The sequence below is a fragment of the Tenrec ecaudatus genome, chromosome 17, assembly GCF_050624435.1.
Source record: "Tenrec ecaudatus isolate mTenEca1 chromosome 17, mTenEca1.hap1, whole genome shotgun sequence".
Taxonomy (NCBI): Eukaryota; Metazoa; Chordata; class Mammalia; order Afrosoricida; family Tenrecidae; genus Tenrec; species Tenrec ecaudatus.
This window is the reverse complement of record NC_134546.1, coordinates 47649487-47674561: the sequence shown is the minus strand read 5'-3', so window position 1 is coordinate 47674561 and position 25075 is coordinate 47649487. Positions and strand designations below refer to the sequence as shown.

At 39.1% G+C, this 25075-nt stretch overlaps 1 protein-coding gene across 1 annotated transcript in view; it reads right to left on the bottom strand.

Annotated features, from left to right (window-relative positions):
• Positions 1–4528: 4528 nt before the first annotated feature.
• Positions 4529–25075, bottom strand: part of TRPM1 (transient receptor potential cation channel subfamily M member 1) — a 99636-nt gene continuing 79089 nt past the window's right edge. Inside the window, 3 exon segments of the mRNA XM_075535357.1 lie at positions 4529–6164; positions 6167–7355; positions 21908–22040. Of these exon segments, the coding sequence (XP_075391472.1) occupies positions 6024–6164; positions 6167–7355; positions 21908–22040 (1463 nt within the window). The 3' untranslated portion in view covers positions 4529–6023.

Here is a 25075-nt window from a genome sequence, read left to right as displayed (position 1 = left end):
ATAATTTCTGTGTCTTAAAATAAATAGTGAAAAAGAAGCAAGCTTTAGAAAAAATGTTTTAAAGGAAGGTTTTAAAAATATTTGAGAGAAATAACAAATATTGAAGATAGACAAAGAAATTTACCATGAAATAATATGTATCCAATAAAAGGGTATTTATTATGTGCTGTTGAGTTGATTCTAACTCATAGCAATACTATATTACAGAGTAGGCCTGCCCATAGGGTTTTCTATGCTGCAATATTTACAGGTAAAGATCACAATCTTTTCTCACATTGAATAGACAGTGAGTTTGAACCCCTAACCTTTTGGCTACCAGTCAAGTGCTTAATTATGCCACCAGAGCTGCATAAGAAATAGAATGGGATGAGGGGCAGGAAACAGAACAAAAACTTACTCCTTATTGATATGGCAAGGTTCCAAAGATCAGTTTGGCTAAATAAAAATTGGTATTATTCAAAAATGGAGGATAACCACATCAGATCACAAAATAGAGTATGACTGCATATTGCATTTAAAAAATCATTTTATTGGGGGCTCATACAACTCTTACTTATCACAATCCACACATCAATTGAATCAGGCATGTTTGTATATATGTTGCCTTCATTCTTTTCTAGACATTTACTTTCTATTGAGTCCTTGGTATCAGCTCCTCTTTTTTCCCCTCCCCCCACCCTCATAACCCCTTGGTAGACTGTACATTGTTATTATTTTCATGTCTCACCCCGACCACTGTCTCTCTTCCCCCATGTTTTCTGTTGTTCTTCCCCACTTTAGAGGGGTGTATGGTTATGTGTCGATCGTTGAGATCAGTTCCCACTTTCTTCCTTCCTCTCCCTGTCTTTCCCCTACCCTTTTGGTATCACTATTCCCACTCCTGTTCCCGGATTCTGTGTGTTGTGAGCTCCCATCCCTTTCTATCCCTGTGTACATGTTCTGGTCTAGTCTGAATTGAGAAGCAGCACTGAGGTCATAGCTGGGGTGGGGTGGGGTGGGGTGGGGTGAGGAAGCATCAAGGAACCAGAGGAATATAGTGTGTTTCATCAATGCTTTACTGCACCCTGGTGACTCATTCCCTCCCTGTGAGCCCTTTGTGGGGAGATTGTTTCACTGTCTACAGATGAGCTTTGAGTCTCTGCTCCAGCCCCGCTCATTCTCAACAATATGTTTTTGTTTGTTATGTGTTTGCTGATGCCTATTGCCCAGTGCCTATGACTCCTCATGATCGCACCGGTGGTATGCTTCTTCCATTTGGATGTGTTGCTTCACTGCTGAATGGCGGCTTGTGTAACTTCAAGCCTTTAAGATCCCAGACACTATATCTTTTAATAGCCAGCCACCATCTGCTTTCTTCACCACATTTGCTTATGCACTCGTTTTGTCTTCAGTGATTGTGTCTGGAGGGTGAGCATCTCAGACTGCCGATTGGTTAGAACAAAGTTTTCTTGTATTGAGGGATGTCCAAAGTCCCTATCTCAGTGTTTTGCCGTATAAATATATGTACATGGCCATTACCTCTATTTTGTGGATTAATGTATTTACATATGTACACCGCTATGTTATACCTCTATCCATTGCCTTGCTTCCTTGGTCCTTCCTCTCTTTCCTTTTACCTTCCTCCTGCCTCCCTGTCACTTTCCCCTTATCTTGGTACCTCCTCTTAGTTTGCTCTGACACCCCCACCCCCCACCTCCTCAGAGCCCTATCTCCTCCTTGTTATTGACTCCAACACCCAAATTGTTCCCTTGTCCACAACACAGCCTGCTTGTCATTATACGTTAACTAAGCTATTAAATTTTCATTGATATTAAAATATATCACTCCCTCAAAACTCGCAGGATAAATGCCAACTAGAACAAAAGAACAGCACTTTAGCCATTAAAAAAACAGTTTTACAGTAGATTAAGGTTTGAAAGAAAATAGTAACCTGCTTTTGATATATTTTTAAGTAAGATTGCAATGTTGCAATGGGAATGAATCATGTTTTTCAGATACGATATTTTTAAAATGAAGACTAGAAATAAGTAAGCAGTGAAAAACTCTTTTAAGGAAGAGATTTATCTAATTGAACATAACTGGATTAAATAAAGCCTTTTTGACCAAATTGATTTAATAGCAGTAGAGTGTTGGTACAATTTGTTCCAAAACAAAATTACATTTATTTGTATATTACATAACTGGGCCATTCTTTAGTTACAATAAAGTAGTTGATGTTCTAGAGACCACCTGTATCTTTTTCAAATTAGCCATTAATATTTATTTGATGTGAACAAATCATCCTGTCTCCATGTAATTTCTGTTGGTAGCACAGGTAGCTGAACCTAGTAAAATCCTTTATCTTTCCTCTATGTTCTTTTATTTGTTTTCTGAAATTCTATTGTGTAGTTGGCTCAAAAGGCAAAAAAAACCACATTTTTTTTACTTAATACTATTACTACATGATAAAGAATCAAATGAACTTATTGATCTCAGTACATACTTTTATACCAATATGTACGTAGCTTTTCAAGTAAAGTGTCACAATGAAATGTTTTCAGTAAAATATAATTAATAAAATAATGTCATTTTACCTGATAGTTATTAGTAAAATGACTTAAACATTGCATTCCTCAGAATAATCCATCAGGGCTTGAAACTCTTTTATAGGAATATAATCTACATTTTGTTGAACTCTCTACTTTTTTTAAAAATTGGGGTTCATACAGCTCTTATCACAATCCATACAGACATCTATTGTGTCAAGCACACCTGAACATTTGTTGCCATCATTTTCAAAACATTTTCTTTCTACCTGAGCCCTTGGTATCAGCTCTTCATTTTTCCCTTAGCTCCATCCCCCACTCTCCCTCCCTCATGAACCTTTGATAATTTATAAATTATTTTTTTATGTCTTACACTGACCAATATCTCTCTTAACCCACTTTTCTGTTGTCCATCCCCCTGGGAGGGGATTATAATGTAGATCATTGTGATTGGTTCCCTCTTTCTTCCCCCTACCTTCCCCTTCCCCTCCTGGTAGCACTACTCTCAAATATTTCATTTTACAATGCATGTATCAGAGTTGCATCTTCTCACCATACTTATTCAAACTGAATGCTAAGCACAAAATCAGAAAAGCTCTATTATATGAAGAAGACTGGGTGTGAGGATTGGAGGAAGGTTTAATAATAACCTGTGATATGAAGATATGCTGGCCAAAAGTGAGGAAGATTTGGAGCACTTGCTCATGAAAATCAATTATTACACCCTTCAGTATGGATTATAATGTAATGTAAATGATAGAGTTAAAGTTTATTGTGTCAACCTGGCCTATAAACACATGGGTTAATTGAAGGGCGGAGAGATGAATGACTTGGTTAGCCTTGCCTTTTGAGTTCTTGGGTCTCTTGTTTTCTGATGGTCGGACGAGGGTGCAGCTGCCTTAGCCATTTCCCTGCTTTGGCTGGCAAGACTTACTTCCTGCAAGACATCCCCAAGGAGAAGCCGCATGGACCTACTCCATTGCAGCCCTCGGTGCTGGAGCAGCCCTGCGCAGACCCTTGCCAGCACTGAGATGGTTACATATTCACTAATTGGGCTTTCCTCCTGCAGTCAGCATCATAGTGTGTGTTTTGTGAGATGGAGGAGGATTTTGTGGATTGGTGTCAGGCATATGGGTTAATGTTGGACTTGTGGGCTTGGGCAGCACTGGGTTGGGATGCTTTCTGGATGTGCACTAAACATTTATATAAAACTCTCATACATAAGTTTCTGTGGATTTGTTTCTCTAAAGTACTCAGACTAACACAGTAAATAAGACAAAAATCCTCACAACCGGACCAATCGGTAACATCATGATAAAAGGTGGAAAGATTGAAGTTGTCAAGGATCTCATCTTGCTTGGATCCATAAGCAATGTTCAAGGAAGCAGCAGTCAAGAGATCAACTGGTACAGTGCAATGGGTTATTTTCTGCTGCACAATACCTCTTTAAAGTGTTGAAAATTAAGGATGTTATTTGAAGACTAAAGTGCACCTGATATAAGCCATGGTGTTTTCAATCGCTTCATCTGCATGTAAAATTAGGGTATTGTATAAGACAGACCAAAGAAGAATCAATGCATCTGAATCCTGGTGCTGATGAAAAATAATTGAAATACTACGGACTGCCAAAAGAACAGATCTGATGAGACTTTGCCTCATGTACTTTGGACATATTATCAGGAAAGACCAGTCCCTGAAGAAGGACATCATGCTTGTGGAGTGGAGGGTCCCTCGACAAGGTAGATGGACACAGTTGCTGCAACAATGGGCTCAAACAGAAGACAATTCTGAGGATGGAACAGGACATGTTTCCTTCTGTTGTATGTAGGATCGCTATGAGAATCAACTCGATGTACCTAACAACAACAACACATCGTTGTATAACTGCCAAGTTCCTTCCGCCCATAACTGCCAAATTGTATCTATACATAATTGTCAATCTACCAAGAGCCTTGGCCAAACTACGTTGATACATAACCATCACCTTGGTATTCATTCCTGTCAGACATGTCTTGAGCGCAATATTGTCAGATATTTTTTACTGTAGTCATAAATGTGAATGTCAGTTAACAAGAGGTCATAAGTGATCCATAGGTAGACTATAAAGTGCAACCCAAGAGCCTTTGTGAAGTGCTCACACATAAACAGCACAGTAAAAGAAGGAAACGGGAATTGGATAGTACTGAGTCCTGGTAGGAGAAACCTCATTAAACGGAGGCTATGTAATTGATAGGAAGGTGGAGAATTTCAGACTAGCTTGTCCTTCTGCAGACCTGCTCATGGAGCTGTGAGAGGTTTCCAGCTTATCCTGAGAAATTTTTTTTCCCTCTAGTCACCAAATGGGAAGATTTAAGAATGAGGTAAAATTTAAAGACTCAAATACATAAATGAAGTAGGCTTGACTAAATGGTCTCAATTAGCATTATACACAAAAACAATAGTTTTATTTTTTAAAATAAATGTTATCATTCATTGAATTTTCTCAATCCTCCTTTTCCTTACATGGATACTATGGTGGGCATTTGTTTGAAGCTACAGGTAAAAACAAAGGTCCAACACATGTGTACTTTGTCATATGCTGTCTTCTATGAACTTGACAATCACCACCTGAAATGTATCCTTTAAAAGTTAGCTATCACTTTGTACAAATGATTGCATAAGTGGAAGTACAATGAATCTGTGTTTACTTCCAAGGAGTATATGACCACAGGAAAATGCATTTTGAACACTTTATTTTTATATTTTAACAGAACTCTTGGTCATTATAAATTATTAAAGTTTAATATCATTGTGTCCTTTTTATCTTCTAATTTCCAAATAATAAATGTCCAATGAGTTTTTGAGCGAGGACTAACAAGTGCTAGTGTCTAAAGCAGGAGTTTGAATGGCATCTAGATATATGATGTTTATGACTCCTTTCACTTCTTCATGTACTTCATAATTTTCCTTTTGTCTCCTCCTTCCTTTTCCTTCCTGTTTGCTTTATTGTTCATGTATTTTTCTTACACAGTTGCTTACTCCGTACGTGGCTATTGGTAGTGGTACCTAATGTCAATTCTTCATAGCCCTCAGAAGTAAACCAATGAAAAACAAACTCACTGCCATCAATTCATTTCTGACTCACAGTGACCCTATAAGACAGAATAGAACTGCCTCTCTGGGTTTCTGAGACTTAAATCATTATTCAAGTAGAAAGCCTCTTTTTCCCTTGGAGCTTCCAGTGGATTTGAACTACTGACTCCTTGATTATAATCCCACCTCATAACCTACTACACTACCAGAGTTCCTTCCTCAGAAGTTGGACTATTGTAAAATTTCTGTATTCGTTATTTCAAGTGGGGAATATTGATTTTATTCTAACTAAAATACTAAGTTTGCTAACATACTAAAAAATTGCTCTGTTTAGTGTATTACATTTTAAATTAGCAAGTACAATATACAAAAACACTTTTAATAAAAGTGTTTTCAGAGATTTATACTGCTTAAGTGGCCAAAAAATTATATATATATATATATATATATATATATATTTAAGATTAAGGAAGTAGAGAGTACATTAGCATTCAGTTGTGTGGATATTTTCTCTTGCTTATACATTTGTCCTTCTATTGTGATTCCAAATTCAACTACTATATTTAGTTACTTGTACTGCTTGAATGTCTGGATCTCTCCAATTTACTCTGAATGGATTTAGCCATTCTAGGATGGCCATGCAAACTTTTTGACCTTGTAGATGGGAATCCAAAAGCTTGGTCTTGTTTCACAGACAGTAAGTTTTCCTTTTCAGTTTTGTCCATAACAGTTAGGGATAAATGAGAGGCCTGAGGGACTCTACCAGAAATATAATTTTCATCTTTAGTGTCTACAAACTGCCCTTTCTGTTTGGCTTGCATTGTAGCTTCAGATACAATGGAAGGAATATCTGTACTATGAGAACGTGTAATCTTCTGAAATTGATATTTCCATTCTGTCCTGCATTGCTGTACTGCACAGGGGCTTGCTTGGTCCAATCCCGACCCGTGTTTTGCACTGCAGTTGTTAACCTCTCTGACCAGTGTTCTTCCATGAGAATATACAAAGCTCCTGGATTTCCTTGACTTATAAGTATTGAAAGCTTCATCAGGGTAATAGCGGGAAAGTTTTGTTTCTCCTAAGGGATAAGAAACAGTGCTTTCTACCTCTGTCATTTCTATTCTTAGCTGAGTGTTTTGAAAATCTGATTTGTTCTGTCCATGCATAGTATCTGTTTTATTTAATTTGGGGGAAACAATGTCTTCTCTTACAGAGTCTATGTGCTTTCCATTATTGGTTGAAATCCCAATATCTGGACCTAATTTTAGTTCTGATGGGTCCTTTGCGTTGTCTGATGTAACTTTACTGCCATCTGATATTGCTGTTGGGTTTGCGTTATACGTAAAGTGAAAGTTGCCCTGGTAATCCGGCACAACATGCATTTTTGCATCTTTCTCTTCCTTTGTACAGTAAGGACAGGCTTGCCCCCTCAATCGTGTCACTGGTGACACGGATAGAGAAGCATCTTCATGCAATGCCTCTTCTCCATTAATGTGGTATCTGTACATGTTGCAGCCATCAGCACTATTCATGCTGTTTTGCCGTAGAAGGTAAGTTGCCTCACATTCCGAAGAAGCTCGAGATCGTGTCTGTATGAGGTCAGATTTGTCAATTCCTGCAAGATTTTCAAGCGCATTCGCCATTCGACTAGACAAGTCTTCTAATTGAGAAAGTCTAAGGTCAACACTCTGTAAAGAAGCTTTCATAAAGTTTTCTCTTTCATTGACTTCTTCCAGCCTCATTGACATGTTTTCTACTCTGGTAAATAAAAAGGGATACATTTGTTAAAATTAGGTTAACAACATATTAAAAATAAAAAGACAATGCTGTTGCTATATGAATTTTCAGTGTCCTAAGACTCATAAACCTTGAAACTATTTTCTAAATTTATGTATTTCTAATATGACTAATGTCATCATATAATGTATTGAGGTAGAGCAGAGAATAATAGAAGTAATGTTCAATGTGTGCCATGCTTACTGTTTACCAGTCATTGTTCTAAGTACTTTATATGTTCCTTAACAAGTATTTAGTGAGATAATGTCCTTACTGAATCCTCACAACAGGCCTAGGAGATAGATACTATTGTTACCAGCCCCATTTTATCGATGACAACATTAAATTCAAGGAGAGTATAAGGAATTTGCCCAAGGTCACAGAGGAGTGGAGCTGAGATATAAATGCACATAGTCTAGCTCCTGCATTTGCTTCAGCTTTTGTCTCTTAGCTGTATTTAATAAAAAAGGAAAGCACCAGCATTTATAGATTTTTTGGGTTTTCACTATGTCTGCAACAATAAGTAGCTATGATGACAAAATTTAAACCATTAAAATCCTTCTTGGAAGTTCAGGGGATTTAGAAAATGAATTGTGAATGCACTAACCCCGTTATCTCTTTTCTTTGTAGTGAATAAAACAAAAATATTAGATGCATATGTATAAAAAAATAAATATTCATACAATTACAACCTTTGTTTCTATAGTTGGTCATGTTGTCACAGCAATGGTACCTTCTTCAATTATGCATTCCACATTCCTTTTGAGAGTACTTCACCTCCTCATGTTTCTTTGGATGGTGGGGTGACCCAAACCTTCCTTTCTGAAGAGTCTGGGCCATTAGTAGTCATGTTAGACTTGGGTTTCTGTAGTTTGCCTTTGACATTAATCACAGGATATGGTCATACTAAGAGACAACTTAAGGACTCTCCTGGATTCCAGACATATTCTTCTTTACCTCCATTATACAATACTAATGAAATTTCCCCTTGCTAGTCAATATCAATCACATCACTCAGTATAGTAACACATTTCTTTGCCTGTTGATCCAAAGGCATACTCATTCTTAACTTTCATTTCAATGGAGTCCAGTACTGGGTCTCCAGGTGGGAGTGTTCCACCCTTTGGAACTAAGGATTCCAGACCTGCAAATAATATGATTTCAGGGACAGGAAGTGAAAATGTCACTGTGGGTCATTATGAGTAATAGGAAGTGCTGCCACTCCTATGTCTACACCTTAATCTCTGGGTCTGTGTATCTTGGCTATTGGATAAATACCACCATATATTGGGTGCTAATTTAGAGCGCATACAGCCTCCTAGAGAACATTACCTAAACTTTAAAAGGTCTTGCCACCTAGCTGGTGCCATAATTGTATCTTTAGAAGCCCATTCCACTGTTCTATCAAGCTAGCTGCACCCTGGTAAGACCAGTGGATTCCACGAGCTTGGGTCAATTGCTACACTTCATTTGCTGTGAAATGAGTCCCTTGATCTGAAGCCATGTTGTGTTTTATACTATGTCAGTGTATGAAACATTCTGTTAGTCCATGATTGGGAGTTTTGGAAGAGACACTGTATGCAGGGGACACAAATCTGTATCCAAAACAAGTGTCTATAACAAAACCCTGCTCTTTCCATGATGGAAATGGTCCTATGTTCAAACTATGACTAGGTTCCTGGTTGACCTCCCTGAGGAATGGCCCCATGATTAGACTCAGTATTGGTTTCTGGTGCTGGAAGACTGGACACTCCACAATGGGTAGTCAGGTTTGGTGAGTGGAAGGCCGTGTTGTTGAGTTCATGCATAACCTTCATTCCTGCCACCATGGCCACTGTCTATTGAACACTTTGTGTTCCTTGAACAATGACAGGAATGACTGGAGAAAGTGAACGCCTAGTTTCCACAAAACGTGTCACCCTATCTACTTAATTATTAAAAATCCTCTTTGGTAAAGGTAATCTTTTGATGAGCATTCACTTGAGACGCAAATATTTTCGCCCATTCAGAGAGATCTATTCACTTACCTCTTTCCACACCTCCTTGTCACCAATTTCCCAACCATGCTCCTTCCAAGTCCCTGATCATCCAGCCAAACATTAACCACAGTCCATGAATCAATATACAGTTGCACATTTGGGCATTTCTCCTACCAAGCAAACTAAACTACCAGGAGGTGTAACACTTGAAGTTCTGCCTGTTGGGAGGATTTCTCCTCACCACTGTCTTTCAGTGAGGTCCAAGAAAAGGGCAGGAGCTCTGTCCTAATGGTATCTGCATATCATGCAGCACTATCAGTAAACCAAGTACAAGTGTTTTCTTCTTTCGTCAACTGATCATCAGGAACTTCCCATGAGGCGGACTGGGAGAAAGATTGTATTGTGACAGAAGTGGAGACCATGGGTATTTGGGCCACTGATTCATGCAAATTACTTGTACCATCAGGTCCTGCTCTATCTCTCCCAGTCTTGTATGTATCACTTCCTTTTAATTACCAAGCACTGTTTTGCACATCCAGCATTATGGCTCTGTGGGTCAGATGACACTCAATTCAGTATGGGTAGCTCAGTGACTTGCTGGGTCATGGTAAGGCATTCACTCTCTGCTAAGGCCGAGTAGGAGGCCAAAAGTTGTTATTCAAAAGGGGAGTAGTTATTTATAGATGATGGCAGAGCTTTACTCCAAAATCCCAACGATCTGCACTATGATTCACCAATAGGGGCCTGAAAAGACTCCAAATTGCATCGCTTATCTGTCAGTGGTACATGAAGCACAATTGGGTCAGATGGATTGTTTGGCCCAAGTAGCAGAGCAGCTTGCATGACAGCCTGAATCTGCCGGAGCCTTTACTCGTTTCGGGCCCACTCAAAGCTGGCAGCATTTTTAGTCACTTGATAAATATGCTGGGGTAGCACACCTACTGAAAGATACGTTGCCTCCAAAATTTTAATAGGCCTACCAAATGTTGTACCTCCTTTTTAATTATAGGACAGGCCAAATGCAATAACGTACCCTTAGTTTAGTGGCCTATCTAAACATGCCTCTCTACATTTTTGTTGGGTTAAATTTACAATAAATTACCATTCTCTAAGGTCCATCTGATTTTTGCACAGGCCAAATAAGTGAGTTACATGAGGATGTGCTGGGAATCACCACCCCTGCTCCTTCAAGTCCTTGATGTTGGGACTAACCTCTGCAAGTCCTTCAGGAATGCGGTATTACATTTGGCTTACTATTTTCCTGGAAGAGGCAATTCAAATTACTTACATTTGGCTTTTCTTTTCATAATAACCCTTATTCTGTCTGGGGTTCTGCCAGTTTCTGAATGTGCCTAGTCCAATTATGTATTCTAGAATTGGGGAAGTCACTACAGGATGGGCTTGGGGACCCACTGGACCTACTGTGAGATGAACTTGAGTTGGACTCCACTAATAACTTGACCTACATACACACCTACTCTGGTGGACCTTCAAAAGGTTTGGGGTCTACCGGAATTAGTGTCAATTCAGAGCCAAGGTTTAGTAATCCCTGAAAAGTCTGATTTTTCCTTTTCTCTAATGAACAACTACTCTTACGCAAGGCTGCAGAGCCCTGTGGGTAAGGCTAGGAGGAAGACAAATAGTACAAACCCTTGGTGGTGTAGTAGAGTCCTTGCTCACACGGATATGGCCTTCTCTTAATTCAGCGGGCTGTGGGTCTATAAACTGACTCAAGACTGGAAATTGATTGAGGAATCATGAATGCTATCTTCTTATAAAGGTTACCCAAATATAACCATTGTTGTTGAGTTGATTCTGATTCATAGTGACCTATAGGACAGTGGTTCTCAACCTTCCTTATACCGTGACCCTTTAATGCACTTCCTCATGTTGTTGTGACCCCCCCCCAACCATAAAATTATTTTCACTGCTACTTCATCACTGTCATTTTGCTACTGTTATGAATTGGGCGACCCCTGTGAAAGGGTCGTTCGATCCTCAATGGGGTCATGACCCACAGGTTGAGAGCCGCTGCATAGGGCAATATAGAACCGACCTATGCATTTTCCAAGGCTGTGAATGTTTCTGGAAACAGATTGCCCCATCTTCCTACCACGGAGAAACTAGTGCCTGACCCTTCTGCTAGCAATTGAGCAATTAACCACTGGGTCCGAGGGGCCTTTTGGGATAGCCCTACTCGATCACGTACTGTCACTATGAGTCAGAATTGACTCAACAGCACTCCATAACAACATCATGTGCAAACTTACGTAACCTACGTAATAGATGTACCAACATTGCGATAGATTCAACTGGAGATTTGCAAGAAGACTTAGTTCACTTTCTAATCTGGTGACTCTAGTTAGATTGCTGGTCACCAGGAGTCAGAATCAACTCAACGGCAACGGTGTGGTTTTGGTAACCTTTATGAGAATAGATCACCAAGTCTTTTCTCCTGTGGAGCAACTAGGTTCAAACCACCAACCTTTCAGTTAACAGCTGAGCATTAAGCTCTAAAGTAGTTTAACTGAAGAGATATAATGTTTTATAATTAATTTATATATTGTTATTTCCACAACACTAGAGGACTTCAAAGAGCTGATGGACAAATTCTATTATAATTCATTTTTTCCATAAACTTTTTGAAGCCCCATTATATGTCTACCACCTGTATGTCAGTTTATTATTGTATTGTGGTGACTTGCACATGTCTACCACCTGTATGTCCGTTTATTGTATTGCTATCATGCTGGAAACCATGCTACTTGTATTAGAAATACTATCAGTGTGGCCTACGATACACAGGCTTCAACGGAGTTTCCAAAAGGAAACAGAATAGGAAGACCTGGCCGTCTACTTACAAAAACCAGCCAGTGACTGCCCGTGGGTCACAAAGATGAGCACCCCATATTGGAAGGCAACAGCAGACTCAAGCCCCTCAAGGCTGATGAAGACGGCACAGGCAGGAGTAACATTTCATTCTGTTGCACACGGTGTCACTGTGACTCAGAGATGACCCAACGGCAACTAGCAACACCACCACCACACAATATATAAATCGCTGGCATCGTTAGACCTTTCAGGTGACTGTGGACGGCGTTACCTGTACTGAACCTTGTATAGGCTCTTGTCTCTTACACAATTCCAAATCATGTTCTTTTAGCAAAAAATCTCCATGTGTCTTTCTTAAAATTGGAGTTAGAAGTTTATAATTCTGCTGTAAGCCAGTTATTACAACTTGTTTATCTTTTTATGTGTAATGATCAGCCTTCACCTGCAATGCAGCCTACAAATTATATGTGAAGATACTTATGAACCAGACAGAACCAAAAAGGGGGATAAGGATTGATAATGGAAGGAATTTCTAGCACAAAAAAGGAAATAGAGACACTTTCTCCATGTCTCCCAGTGTGAAGGGCGGTAAAGGCAGATAAGATCCATATCCATCAATAGAAGAGATTGAGATAGTGAAATGAGGTGAGTGGAAAGATAGGGTGTTTGCTCCACCACTACAATGGTTGCATTAGCCTTTGATCTTGCCTGAGCATGACGACAAGACAGCGCATAAACTCTGGGGTACCTAGAAAGGGGAGGAATGCTACAGAAAGCCATCTAAAAGTTGAAGACCTGCCAGGAAGCCAGCCAATGGTAAAATGTTGACCATTTTCAAGAATAAAACCTTGCTCTTCATTCTTTGGGGCCCCACGATTAGCTGGGGCCCTTGAGTATTTCATACCAAGACATGGCAGTTAAAAACTAGCTCATTCCATTCAAACCTTTTCTCTGACTCGTCTGAATGGTGTCTCTCATCTGAATTATTTCTTGTGGGTAGGGTAAGAACTGAAAAAGGAGAGGCTTGAATCCTTGAGCTTTCTCCTGGTAATATTCCCTTAAGGATAGATTTAGAAATTAATATAAAAATAACATTAGTGGAACAAGTAGGTCCAGTTATACTTGAAAAAAACCCATATTGCAAGACCCCCTGGTAATCTACCCTTGAGTTTTAGTACTATTCATCTCTATAATTTTGTCCAAGATTCATAGATCGATTATAAACTTCCTAATCCACACTAAATTTTACATCTAGCAGTTTTAATTTCATCTACTTCCTTTCAAAGAGTTTCCTTTTAAACTTAGTAATTAGAGGGACAATACCCCAAATAAAACCTTTCTGTGCTTACTTACAGGGCTTTTATATGTGAAATTCTAAATGAAGACTAATATTAAATCTTCTGGCTCTCTCACTCTTTTTAATAAATAATATAATGATTAGTTACTCAGAGGTTATTAAGGTCACTAGGATTCTTGATCTATGCTAAATCATTTATATTCACTAATTCGTCTACTTCGCAGTCTTCCTTGGTCTCTAGAATCCCAATAATGTAAATCAGTAGATTTTTCTACCTGTTTTCTACTTTTTTGTCCTGATCAGATCCTGTGTAGCACTTGTTAAAATCCTAGTTTCTCTTTCCCTGATTTCTAAAATAAGAGTGCCAATCTCTACCATTCATTTACCACTACCACATCTCCAGAGCTGGGCAAATGTAAATGGTGTCAGGGGTCAATGTATTATACTTACATTGACATTTGAAAACATTAGTATCTTTATGATATCCTAGGGTGTCCTGGTGGCATAGTGATTATGCCCTGCATTGCAATCTACAAGGTCAGCAGCTTGAAATTGCCACTTGCTGTACAGGAGAAAGATGGGACTTTCTACACATGTAAGAAGTTACAATCTCAGAGACCCACAGGGACAGTTCTACCCTGTCGTATAAGGTCACAATGAGTTGGCATCAACTTGATGGTCATAAATTTAATTTTTATTTGATTAATGGTTCTGTGAACACAGGCTACCTTCTGCCATCTTATCGTGTCATGATTTGTTTTCTCTCTGCACCTATTTATGGACTGACTATGGAGTGTCATGGAAGTGATTTAAAGTAACATTGCTTTAACCCAAATTCATGTTTTCTAATTTTATCTGGGTCCCATTAATCCATGGTGGGCACTTTCTCAGCTATAGCCTTTCCTAGCATTTTCCATGACCAAAATAAATAAAGTAACTAAACATTAACATGAAAACAACAACCAAACCCACTGCCATCAAGTCAATTCTGGTTCAGAGTGATCTGGACACTGAGGACACAGAACTGCTCCATAGGGTTTCTAAGACCGTAGCTTGGGTTCTCACTTTCTCTTGAAGTTTGGTAATCTTCGTCCTGATAGCAACTCTACCCCGTGTGATGCCCAGTGCTGTCTGTGCCTGCATGGGTACCTCTGATTTGGTCATTCATTTGACAAGACTGGGTCACCTGTGTAGTACTTTCTATCACCAGCAAAACTATTATCGCATCTCTTTCTGCCTGATGTGGGCATCTGTTTCAGAGCTGACTCTCAAAGTCAGGTAAAGAACAGGAATATCATTGACTAGTCATATTAACACCCCAAGATTGAATTTCAACCTGCTCCATTAAAGCAATCTAGACGTCTATCACTTCGTAAAATTGAGACATCCCCCAACATACTTCATCACTACATGCTTGTCTTTCTATGATCTTCTCTACATCAGAGGTGTTACCAGCCTCCTTTCTAAGACTGATCACTCCTTCAGTTTCCCTTAGAGTTATTGTCTTATTTATCTTCTTCTTGTTGGAGTTTTTGCTGTAAGTACATTATCAATTAAGCACAAAGGGAGGTTACCAAATAAAAAGATCTCAAGGTCACAAATTGCTCATTGCCCATCAAGCCTACATAAAACTCAAGACCTTAACCCAGATACACAAATATAACACCGCTCCACCCTCCCGGAATCTCCACTGTCACCAATGGACCTGAAGGGATCTGTCCTGGATTCCCCGTGTTTCCAGTTTCTATCTGTATCAGTGTACATCCTCTGATCTAGCCAGATTTGTAAGGTAGAATTGGGATCATGATAGTAGGTTTGTGTGTGTGAGGAGGAAGTATTTAGGAACTAGAGGAAAGTTGTGTTTCATCGTTGCTACACTGCACCCTGACTGGCTCGTCTCCTCCCTGTGACCTTTCTGTAGGGGATGTCCAGTTTCCTACAGATGGGCTTTGGGTCCCCACTCCGCACTCCTCCCACCTTATTCACAATGATATGATTTTTTTGTTCTTTGATGCCTGATACCCCATCCCTTCGATAACTTGTGATCTCACAGGCTGGTGTGCTTCTTCTATATGGGCTTTGTTACTTCTGAGCTAGATGGCCTCTTGTTTACCTTCAAGCCTCTAAGACCCCAGACACTACATCTTTTGATAGCTGGGGACCATCAGCTTTCTTCACCACATTTGTTTATGCACCCATTTGTTTTCAGCCATCTTATCATGGAAGTGAGCACATAATGATATGATATTTTGGTCTTTGATGCCTGATAACTTATCCCTCCAGCACCTCGTGACCACACAGGCTGGTGTGCTTCTTTCATGTGAGCTCTGTTGCTTCTGAGCTTGATGGCCTTTTGTTTACCTTCAAGTCTTTAAGACCCCAGATACTATATCTTTGATAGCCAGGCTCCACAAGTTTTCTTCACCACATTTTCTTATGCACCTGCTTTGTCTTCAGCGATCTTGTCAGGAAGGTGAGCATCATGGAATACTAATTTAATAGAACAAAGTGTTCTTGCATCGAGCAAGTACTTGAGTGGAGACCCAATGTTCATCTGCCACCTTAATACTAAATCTATAAAAATATGAACATAGATCTATTTCCACATTGTCATATGTAAATGTATTTACATATGTACTGGCCTGTATTTAGACTTCTATAAATGTCCTTTGCCTCCTAGCTCTTTCCTCTATTTCCTTTAACTTTCCTCTTGTCCCACTATCATGTTCAGCCTTCATTTGGGTTTCAGTAAATCCTATACTTAGGTGTTGTTTTGGATACTGCTTTGAGTGTGTTAATTTTTGTGAAGAATTGTCTTATATGTTGATCTCAGATTTGTGTATTGCTGTTAATTTTCTATAATAATACATTCAATATTTTTGTAGCTGTATTCTTGTTTTTGCCAATTCCTTTAATTCCTAATTATCCGAGAATACTTTTATTTCTCCCTCACAATTGAGTGCTAATTTTGCTGGATGCAAGATTCTTGGTAAACAGGTGTTTTTCCTTCAAGACTATATATGCCACTCAATTGTCTTCTTGCTGCATTGTTTCTGCTGAAAAGTTCAAGCTTTTTCTAATTGTTTCCTCCTTATATGTGACTGTACTTTTTACTCTAGATGCTCCTAGAACATTTCTTTGTCTTTGATGTTGGAGAGTTTTACGACAACATGTCCTGTTGTTTGTCTTTTGATAATCCCTTCTGTTTGGAGTTCTCTCGGCTTTCTAGATATATATAAAATAACAAATCATTTTACTGGTGCTCTTACAGCTCTTATACCAATCCATACATCAATTGTATTTAGCATATCTGTACATTTTTTGCCATCATCATTTCAAAATATTTTATTTCTACTTGAGCCCTTGGTATCAGCTTCTCTTTCCCCCTTCTCTCTCCCACCCTCCCACCCATGTGAACCCTTGATAATTTATAAATTATTTTTATTTTCATATTTTACACCATCTGCTATTTCCCTTCACCCACATTTGTTGTTTTTCCCCACATTGCCATTGGTATCCCCCCTTTACCCCCTTCTCTCCCTACCTTTCCCCTACCCTCATGGTATCATCACTCCCATTATTTGTTTTCGGGCATTTATCTGTCCTGGATTCTGTGTGCCAAGAGCTCTAATCTGAACCAGTGTACATGATCTGGTCTAGCCAGATTTGTAAGATAGAACTGGGGTCATGATAATGGGGAGGCATTAAAGAACTAGAGGAATGTTGTGAGTTTTGTCGGTGCTGTTATGCACCCTGGCTGGCTCATGTTACACCCTGGTGTGGGGGGTCAGACCAGGCACAATTCCTGCACTGTGTCTCCATTGCTGCCCCCTGGAGCACTGTGGGTCTGGATAGGTATATTTTGATCCTCTGTTCAGTGAGGAAAATTTTCTTCCAAAAGTTCTTGGACTATTATCTCTGTGAATGTTTTGTTTATTCCTCTTCTGGAATCCCTACAAGTTGTAGATTGTTCTTCTTGATTATATCCTGCATGGTTCATGGGCTTTCTTCAGTTTCCTGGGAATATTACATTGCTTGTTTTTCTCTTAGGTTTGTAGTCCAAAGATCTGTCTTCAAGCTCACTAATTCGAGTTTCCATCTCTTAAATTCTATTTCTCTGTTCATTTATGTTGGTAGGTGCCATTGAGTCGGTTCCAACCCATAGTGAACGTATGCACAACCAAGCAAATGAAACACTACCTGGTCCTGCGCATCCTTACAATTTTTCCTGTGCTTGAGCCCATTGTTGCAGCTCTTGTGAGTTTCTGAACTGTACCTCTTTATGGGAGTAGAAAGTCCTGTCTTTCTACCATTTAGCAACTGTGGTTTCAAACTGCTGACCTTGTGGCTCACAACCAGTACAACACCAGGGCTCCTCTTTTTTTAAAGAAGGGGAAGAAAGGTGGTTGGGAAGAGCTGGGGGTCTAACTCTGTCCTGGGAGAAATCAAGAGTATGCAGGGCAGAAATTATTTCAGTAATTAGAAGCAGTGCCTAGGAGTGAGAAGTTCTGCCCTTTTGGATGGTTGATTGGCAGGACTAGGTCATCTATAGACAGGCTAGAGGTTTCATGAGCTAAGATAGCAGAGGTCTTGTATTTTGAAAGGTAGGGAGAGGCTGATTGCAATCATCTGTAAAGAGTTAAGTTCTCAGAGACCCACAGAGGCAGTTCCACCCCACCCTACAGAGCCATCACCAGTTGAATCAAGTCAATGGTGATGAGCATTTTTTTTTTTTTTTTGGTCCTGAAGGACAATAGCTCAAGTGGCCTAAATCAGAAAACTTAGTTCTAAGTCCTTAGGTCTAAGTTCACTCTATTTAGGTTACAGTGGTCTTTAAGGGGCGCAGGGGGGGAGGGTGCTATGCCTGGTACCTTCCTGGGAGCGGGAAGAGCTTATCTATTTGACCACTTATCTATTGGGCTGCACTCCAGACCCCACACTCTTTCTTGATATCTTAATCTTGACTCTTGAAGAGGGATTCACTTTCTGTGGAATCAGTTGAACATCTTGACCCGGAGTGTCCTCTGCTGAATATTTTTGAGAAGTTCTACCATGTTTTTATATTGATCAATATTCACATTTCAGAAAATTAAATTCTGACTACTCAAGATATAATGATGAACTAGAGTCCCCTTGGATATGTCTCCTTCAAGCTCATCCTTCTACATTGTTAATTAAATTGTTTGACTAGTCTAAATATCATAGATACTTATCAAGCTTACATTTGGTTTTAGTGAATGATAAATATTCCAGAAATTATATACTTAAAAAATGTGGATAATAAAGGTTCACTACTCCATTGCTCTCTCAACTTTTGGAAGAGCAATACTATAATTTTAAGTTTGATAAATGTTACTTTTTCTGTCCCTCCTTGTTTTACCTTCATATACTCACTCATTGGTTCACTCAATCACGTATTCATTCATTCTGTATTTATTAAGTACTACTCTGTAGGTGTATTCCCTGAGTGGTACATATACTTTATGCTGGAATAATTAACCAAATAACTTGAAATAAATGCCTGGTATTTTTTCCCATAAAGTTTATTGTTGTTTTTGATGTTGTTGTTAGGTGTCAGCAATTCGGTTTTGATGCATAACAACCCTACATACAACAGAACAAAATACAACCTAGTCCTGCGCTATTCTATTCTTCCATTTGAGCCTATTGTTTCAGATACTATGTTATTCCATCTTGTAGAGGGCCATCCTCTTTTTCACTGCTTCTCCCTTTTACCAAGCATGATATCCTGCTGCATGAACTGATCTCCCTTCATATGAGCTAAAGTGTTCCTACCTTTGCCTATAAGGAGCATTCTGGCCATACTACTTACTACACAGATCTGTTTGTTCTTTTGGCAGTCCATGGTACTTTCAGTTTTCTTCACCAACACCATAGTTCAAATGCATCTATTTTTTTAAAAAGTTGTCTGCATGCAGTGTCTAACTTTTGCATACATATGAGGCGATTGAAAATACCAAACATTTCAACACATTGGAGAGTTACTCAATGCCACGTGCCATTTGATCTCTTTACTGCTGCTTCCATGAGCATTGATTGTGGATCCAAGCAAAGAAATCTTTGATAACTTTAATTTTTTTCACTGTTTATCATAATGTTACCCCTTGATCCAGTTGTGAGGATTTTTGTTTCCTTTGCATGGAGTTGTAATACATATTGGAAGTTGCAATCCTTGATCTTTGTTAGCAAGTACTTTAAGCCCTCCTAACTTTCAGCGAACAAGGTTGTGTCATCTGTATATCACAGTTCGTTAATAAGCCTTCCCAAATCCTGATGCCACATTTTTCTTCATATGAAGGGATACCCCAGTAGGGGTACTGAGGGGAGCTTTTGTAGTTTGCATTTTCCCTCTCTAGGTGTGCATTGAACAGCTTGCTTTGAGTTAGTGCACCCAGTGGCATCCTGGGAAGGTTCCCACTGGTCACAGTGATTTTTTTGTGAAAGCAGTTTTGCTCAAACCTCACTTTTTGTGATGGCTGATTTAAGAGAACAGCATGCCGCTATGAAATTTTGTTTCCTAATTGGGAAAAATGCCTTCTAATGTTGACCACAACTTACAAGGACAGAGCTATGTGAAAACTCAAGTGTATGAGTGGCTTTCTGGTTTCACAAAAGGTGAAATGTTGATTGATGACAAACCTCATTCTGGACATCTACCATCTTTCTGAGTGGACAAAAATGTCAATTCATAGGGCATTTGGAGTTCATTTCACCAGGTCAGACTGTTATTGAAGCTTTCTATTTAGAGGTTCTGGAAAGATAGCATAAAAGTTTGCCAAAAAAGGCCTGATTTGTGGCATTTGGGAGACTGGTTTTGCCACCACGACAATGCACCTGCAAGTGTAGCCATCTCAGTGCCCCAGTTTTGGGCAAAAAAAACAGCATGCTTCTCTTGCCCCATGCACTTTACTCCCCTGACCTCACTCTGTGTGACTTGTTTTCGTTTCTGCAAATGAAGAGCAAAGACGGCGATTTGATGGCATAGAAGAGGTGAAGAAAAAAGCAAGGGAGTTGCTGTAGTCATCCAAGCAGATGAGTTTGAAAAATGTTTCCAAGAATAGAATCACAGATTTGTCAAATGTATTACGTATAAGGGAGAGTACTTTGAAGGTGATTAGGTTGTGTTGTTACAAAATTTAAAGACATCGTTATGAAAAATATCCCATTTTTGGGGCGTATCCCCTCAGATAATCCAGCTTTTCTGATGATTTTCTCAGTATACAAATTGAGTAAGTATGGTGAGAGAATGCAACACCGATGCACACCTTTCCTGATTTTAAACCATACAGTAATCTCTTGTTCTGTTCCCACAACTACCTCTTGGTCCATGCACAAGTTCTGCTTGAGTACAGTGAAGTGTTCTGAATTCCCATTGTTCTCAAGGCTGGCCATGGTTTGTTCTGATCTGCACAGAGGAATGCATTTGCACAATCAACGAAACTCATGTAAACATCTTTCTAGTCTTCTTAACTTTCAACCCGGAAAGGTTACCACCAAGAAAAATGAAGAGTAGTGATACTCTGTAACACATAGAGTCCTATGAGTTGAAATTAACCCAATGGCAACATGTATAGTTGTTTTTGTTGTTGTTTTTGTAGATGTTGCTGATTTTGCATGGTTCTGAGGATGCAGATGTTTCCGGAACAGAGACTCTGTCCTAATTTAGGGTCATTGAACCCTCATGGGGGACAGATGTGCTCCTCAGCACCAGGTACCAAGTCTCTGGGACACATAGAGAAGACTCAGCCCTGCTCGGTGAGGTTGGGGAATACCTCCCTGAGTGGCAGTAAGATATGCAGTGTGATGAGTGTAAATCTGGAGGGTAGGATCATTCTATAGAAGAAGGTAGAGGGGAAAGGTGGTTTTTCTGAGCAATTGCATATCTCTTTAGGTGATTGTTCTATTATAATAAGCCCAGTCATATTTGGATGGGATCCAGAGTTGGTAAGAACTGTCAGTTTATGTTTTGGCTCCAAGTGTTCACAAAAAATTCTACCATTCACTTTCAAATAAACCAGTGTTTCTCAAAGTGGATGATAACACCTTAGGGGGTGCTGGAAAGACCCAGGGGTGGGGGTTGCAAAAGCAGATACCTATACTTTATCCTTGATTTTGGGCCAGAATAGAAGCATTTTTATTGCCAGGGATGTGCTGAGTGATTTTTTTTCCTTTCTGAAAAGGGGGTGGTAAGGCCAATTAAGTTTGGGAACCTATGAGATAAACAGCGATGACCTAGGGATTTGTACTCTATTTTGGGCAAAAACCATGTTTAGACTCCAAATTTGAATACACATGGGAGCTCAGAGCAATCCTGGTGCTGTGGTTTGACATTTGCCATCGATTTGGTGCCAGAGCACCCGATCCCTGGTTCTGCTGGCCCTGGGTTGAGGAGACCCTGTGCTCACCTCTCACACGTGACACGGATGCGTTCTTCACTGGATGACTGCTGCTCATCTTCTTTCTCCTGGAAATGCTCCTGAACACAGTGCTCTTCAAACTCATGCAGCCGCTTCAGCTCCTCGTCACTTAGAAACAGCTCTATGTAACAAAGAAATATTTGTTATGTGAAAAAAGCAAATGATATAGGAAGGAATCTATTCAGTCCTGTTACTATAAATTTTATAATCCTATGTTAATTTAAATTCCTTTCCCACCACATTTAGATGGTTCTCCTTTTACCAAATAAAGTAATTTAGTAATTCTCATTCTGTTAAGGCAAAAAGGCTCACCTTTTAACTTAATATGTGAAATCCATATAACTAAGGGAAATAAAAAAGGAAGGACTGATTTACTGGGAAAACTTTTACATAAATTGTACGAGTAGACAAGTAAAAGCATTATTTTCTCATTCTTTATTAGAAAGACAAAGTTCAAACTCACTGCTAGCAAGTTGACTCGGACTCAGAGTGATCCTACCAGACGGGTAGAACTGCCCTTGTGGGTTATTGAGACTGTAGCTCTTTACATTCCTTCAGAGTGTCTGGTGTTTACGAACTGCTGTGCTTGTGGTTAGCAGTCCAATGCATAACCACTATGCTCCCAGGGCTCCTTAGCCTCTTTCAATGCAATTAATTAAGACACATTGAAAACAACAACGGAATTATAGAGAAAAATATTTCCGAGAACCCTTTCAACTTGTTTCTTCAGCCACATTTAGTTGTCTGTTATGTTTATTTGCTGTAGAGTAGATGCAGCTTCGTGGTGACCACATGTGTGTTAACAGGGTAGAATTGTACCATATGGTTTTCTTTGCTGCAATCTATTTTGCTTCAAACTTCAAAGATCTTATTATGGTTATTAGTGAAATTTTACAAAGCGAATTGGCTCTCCGTTTAACAATTTGTGCATGTTTTGTTCTGTGGTTTTGGTTGCGATCCCCATAGTACAATAGCCTTCTTTCCACTTCCTTCCGTAGTTGCCCTTTCTATTCTTTCCTGCCGACTGAACCTTATCCCTGAGCAAATGCTATCATTTGGAGCTAGTATGTTTGATTGTTCTAGTAAGTGCATACTTGTCTGGTGTTATTGTTCTCCTTGTAGGCTTGTCTGTTGTTTAGCTTAAGGCTGGGCTACAAGGGAAAGTTCAATTCTGAGCTTGAAGGGTATTGAAGGGCCTCAGTCTTGGGAGTTCCAGCCATCTCTATCAGACTAGTAAACCTCATCTTTTAAGCCTCATCTTTTGCATTTTGTCCTGTATTTTCCCCAACTTAATTTAAGACTTTTTAATATTATCTCTTTCAAAGCAGTTGGTAGTGATAGCCAATACCATATAGTTCTGGTCTCAGCAACTTGGACCCTGAGGTTCATGCCTCCCCTTAGTAATTTTTTTGTCTATTAGTCTTTTGGACTAATTTTTTCCATGCCTTTTCCACTTTCTTCACTCTTCTTTCCTCCAGAGGGGAGATATAATTAGTCATACTTTAGATCAGTGGTTCTCAGCCTTACTAATGCCATAACCCTTGAAGAAAGTTCCTTATTTTGTGGTGATCCCCAACCATAAAATTTTTTTGTTGCTACTTCATAACTTTAATTTTGCTATTGTTATGAATCTTAATGTAAATATCTGATATGCAGGATATATTTTCATTGTTATAAATTAACATCATTAAACATAAGTAAAGCAGTGATTAATCACAAAACAATATGTAATTATATATTATGAAATATTTATGTGTTTTGTGATGGTCTTCGGTGACCCCTGTGAACAGGTCATTTGACCCCCAAAGGTGTCGCGACCCACAGGTTGAGAACTGCTGCCTTAGATGATCACTCACGAATTTATTTCTGAGTGTTGTTATGGTGTGTATTAATATTAATTTCTGTTACTCTAGGAATTTCCAAATTTCACCATTATATTTAGAGGGAAATTTTTTTTTGATATATAATTCTTAGTTGACACATTTTTCCTTGAAAGTTTTAATATGTCACCTGACTATCTTCTTGCCTACCTGGTTTCTGCTGAGAAATGAGAGCTTAGTCTTATTGGTTTTCCTTTGTATTTAAGTTGCTTTCAGGTCTTTTCTTGACTTTGGTTTTAGAGAATTTTTCAAGTTTTATTGGCACATAATTTACACATCGTAGAACTGAATACTTAAACCATTCAGTCATCTCAAAGGATATTGTACAAGCACCACATCTATCTTAGAGCATTCCACCCCCAACCCATGTGTAAATTACCTTTAAAATGAATTGTGTGATCACATTTGGTTCTAGTGCTCTGTCCCCTCTCCCTCCTTCATTATTTACTCCCCAAATTCCCTTTCCCTCCCTTTTGCCCATACCTCACCCCTGTATTCCCTATCACACCTGGTATCAGTTATTATCATTACACATCCTCTCCTCAAACCCAATAGAAAAGAATGAAAAAAAAAATCACACTAAGGTGATAAGGATAAGATCATATTAGCATAAAGACAAATATACAAATAATAGATGAGAGGGAGAAGACCCCCATCAACATTCAGAAAATCTGGGAAGAAATTTCTGTCAGGAAACAACTAAGTTGTACTTCCACCCAGAACAAATTCAGGTCGTGTCTATAGGGAGGTCAACTGTCCATGTATCAAGTTCAATCTCATATAATCAAGTTATGATAGTCTCTTCCTGATAGTAAAGCTGATCTGCCAGAGGCTTGGTCTGTCAAAATACTCTGCAAGTTGGGTTTTGGCTCCCACTGTCCTCTACAGCCTTCTCAAAATTATATGTTCATAATTTTAGCTCTGATACTTTTCACCACATCCAAATTTTGTAATTGTCATCTGTGGATCACACAAGCTGATGTGCTTCTTCTGTGTGGACTTAGGAGAGTTTGATTCTGATATGTCTTTTTTTTTTTAGTCTATTCAGCTTGGGGTTCATTGAGCTTCTTTAATACTTATCTCCCCCTCTTTTATGAAATTAGGGGAAACTTTCTTACAACAAATTTTTGACAATTTCTCTATACTTTTTGGGGGTTGTTTGTTTCATTCCGTCCTGGCATTCCAATCACATATAAATTATTCCTCTTGATGGTGCCCCACCTAATTCTTAGCCCTCTTTCTTGTTGGTTGATTATTTTTATCTGATTGTTCCTCT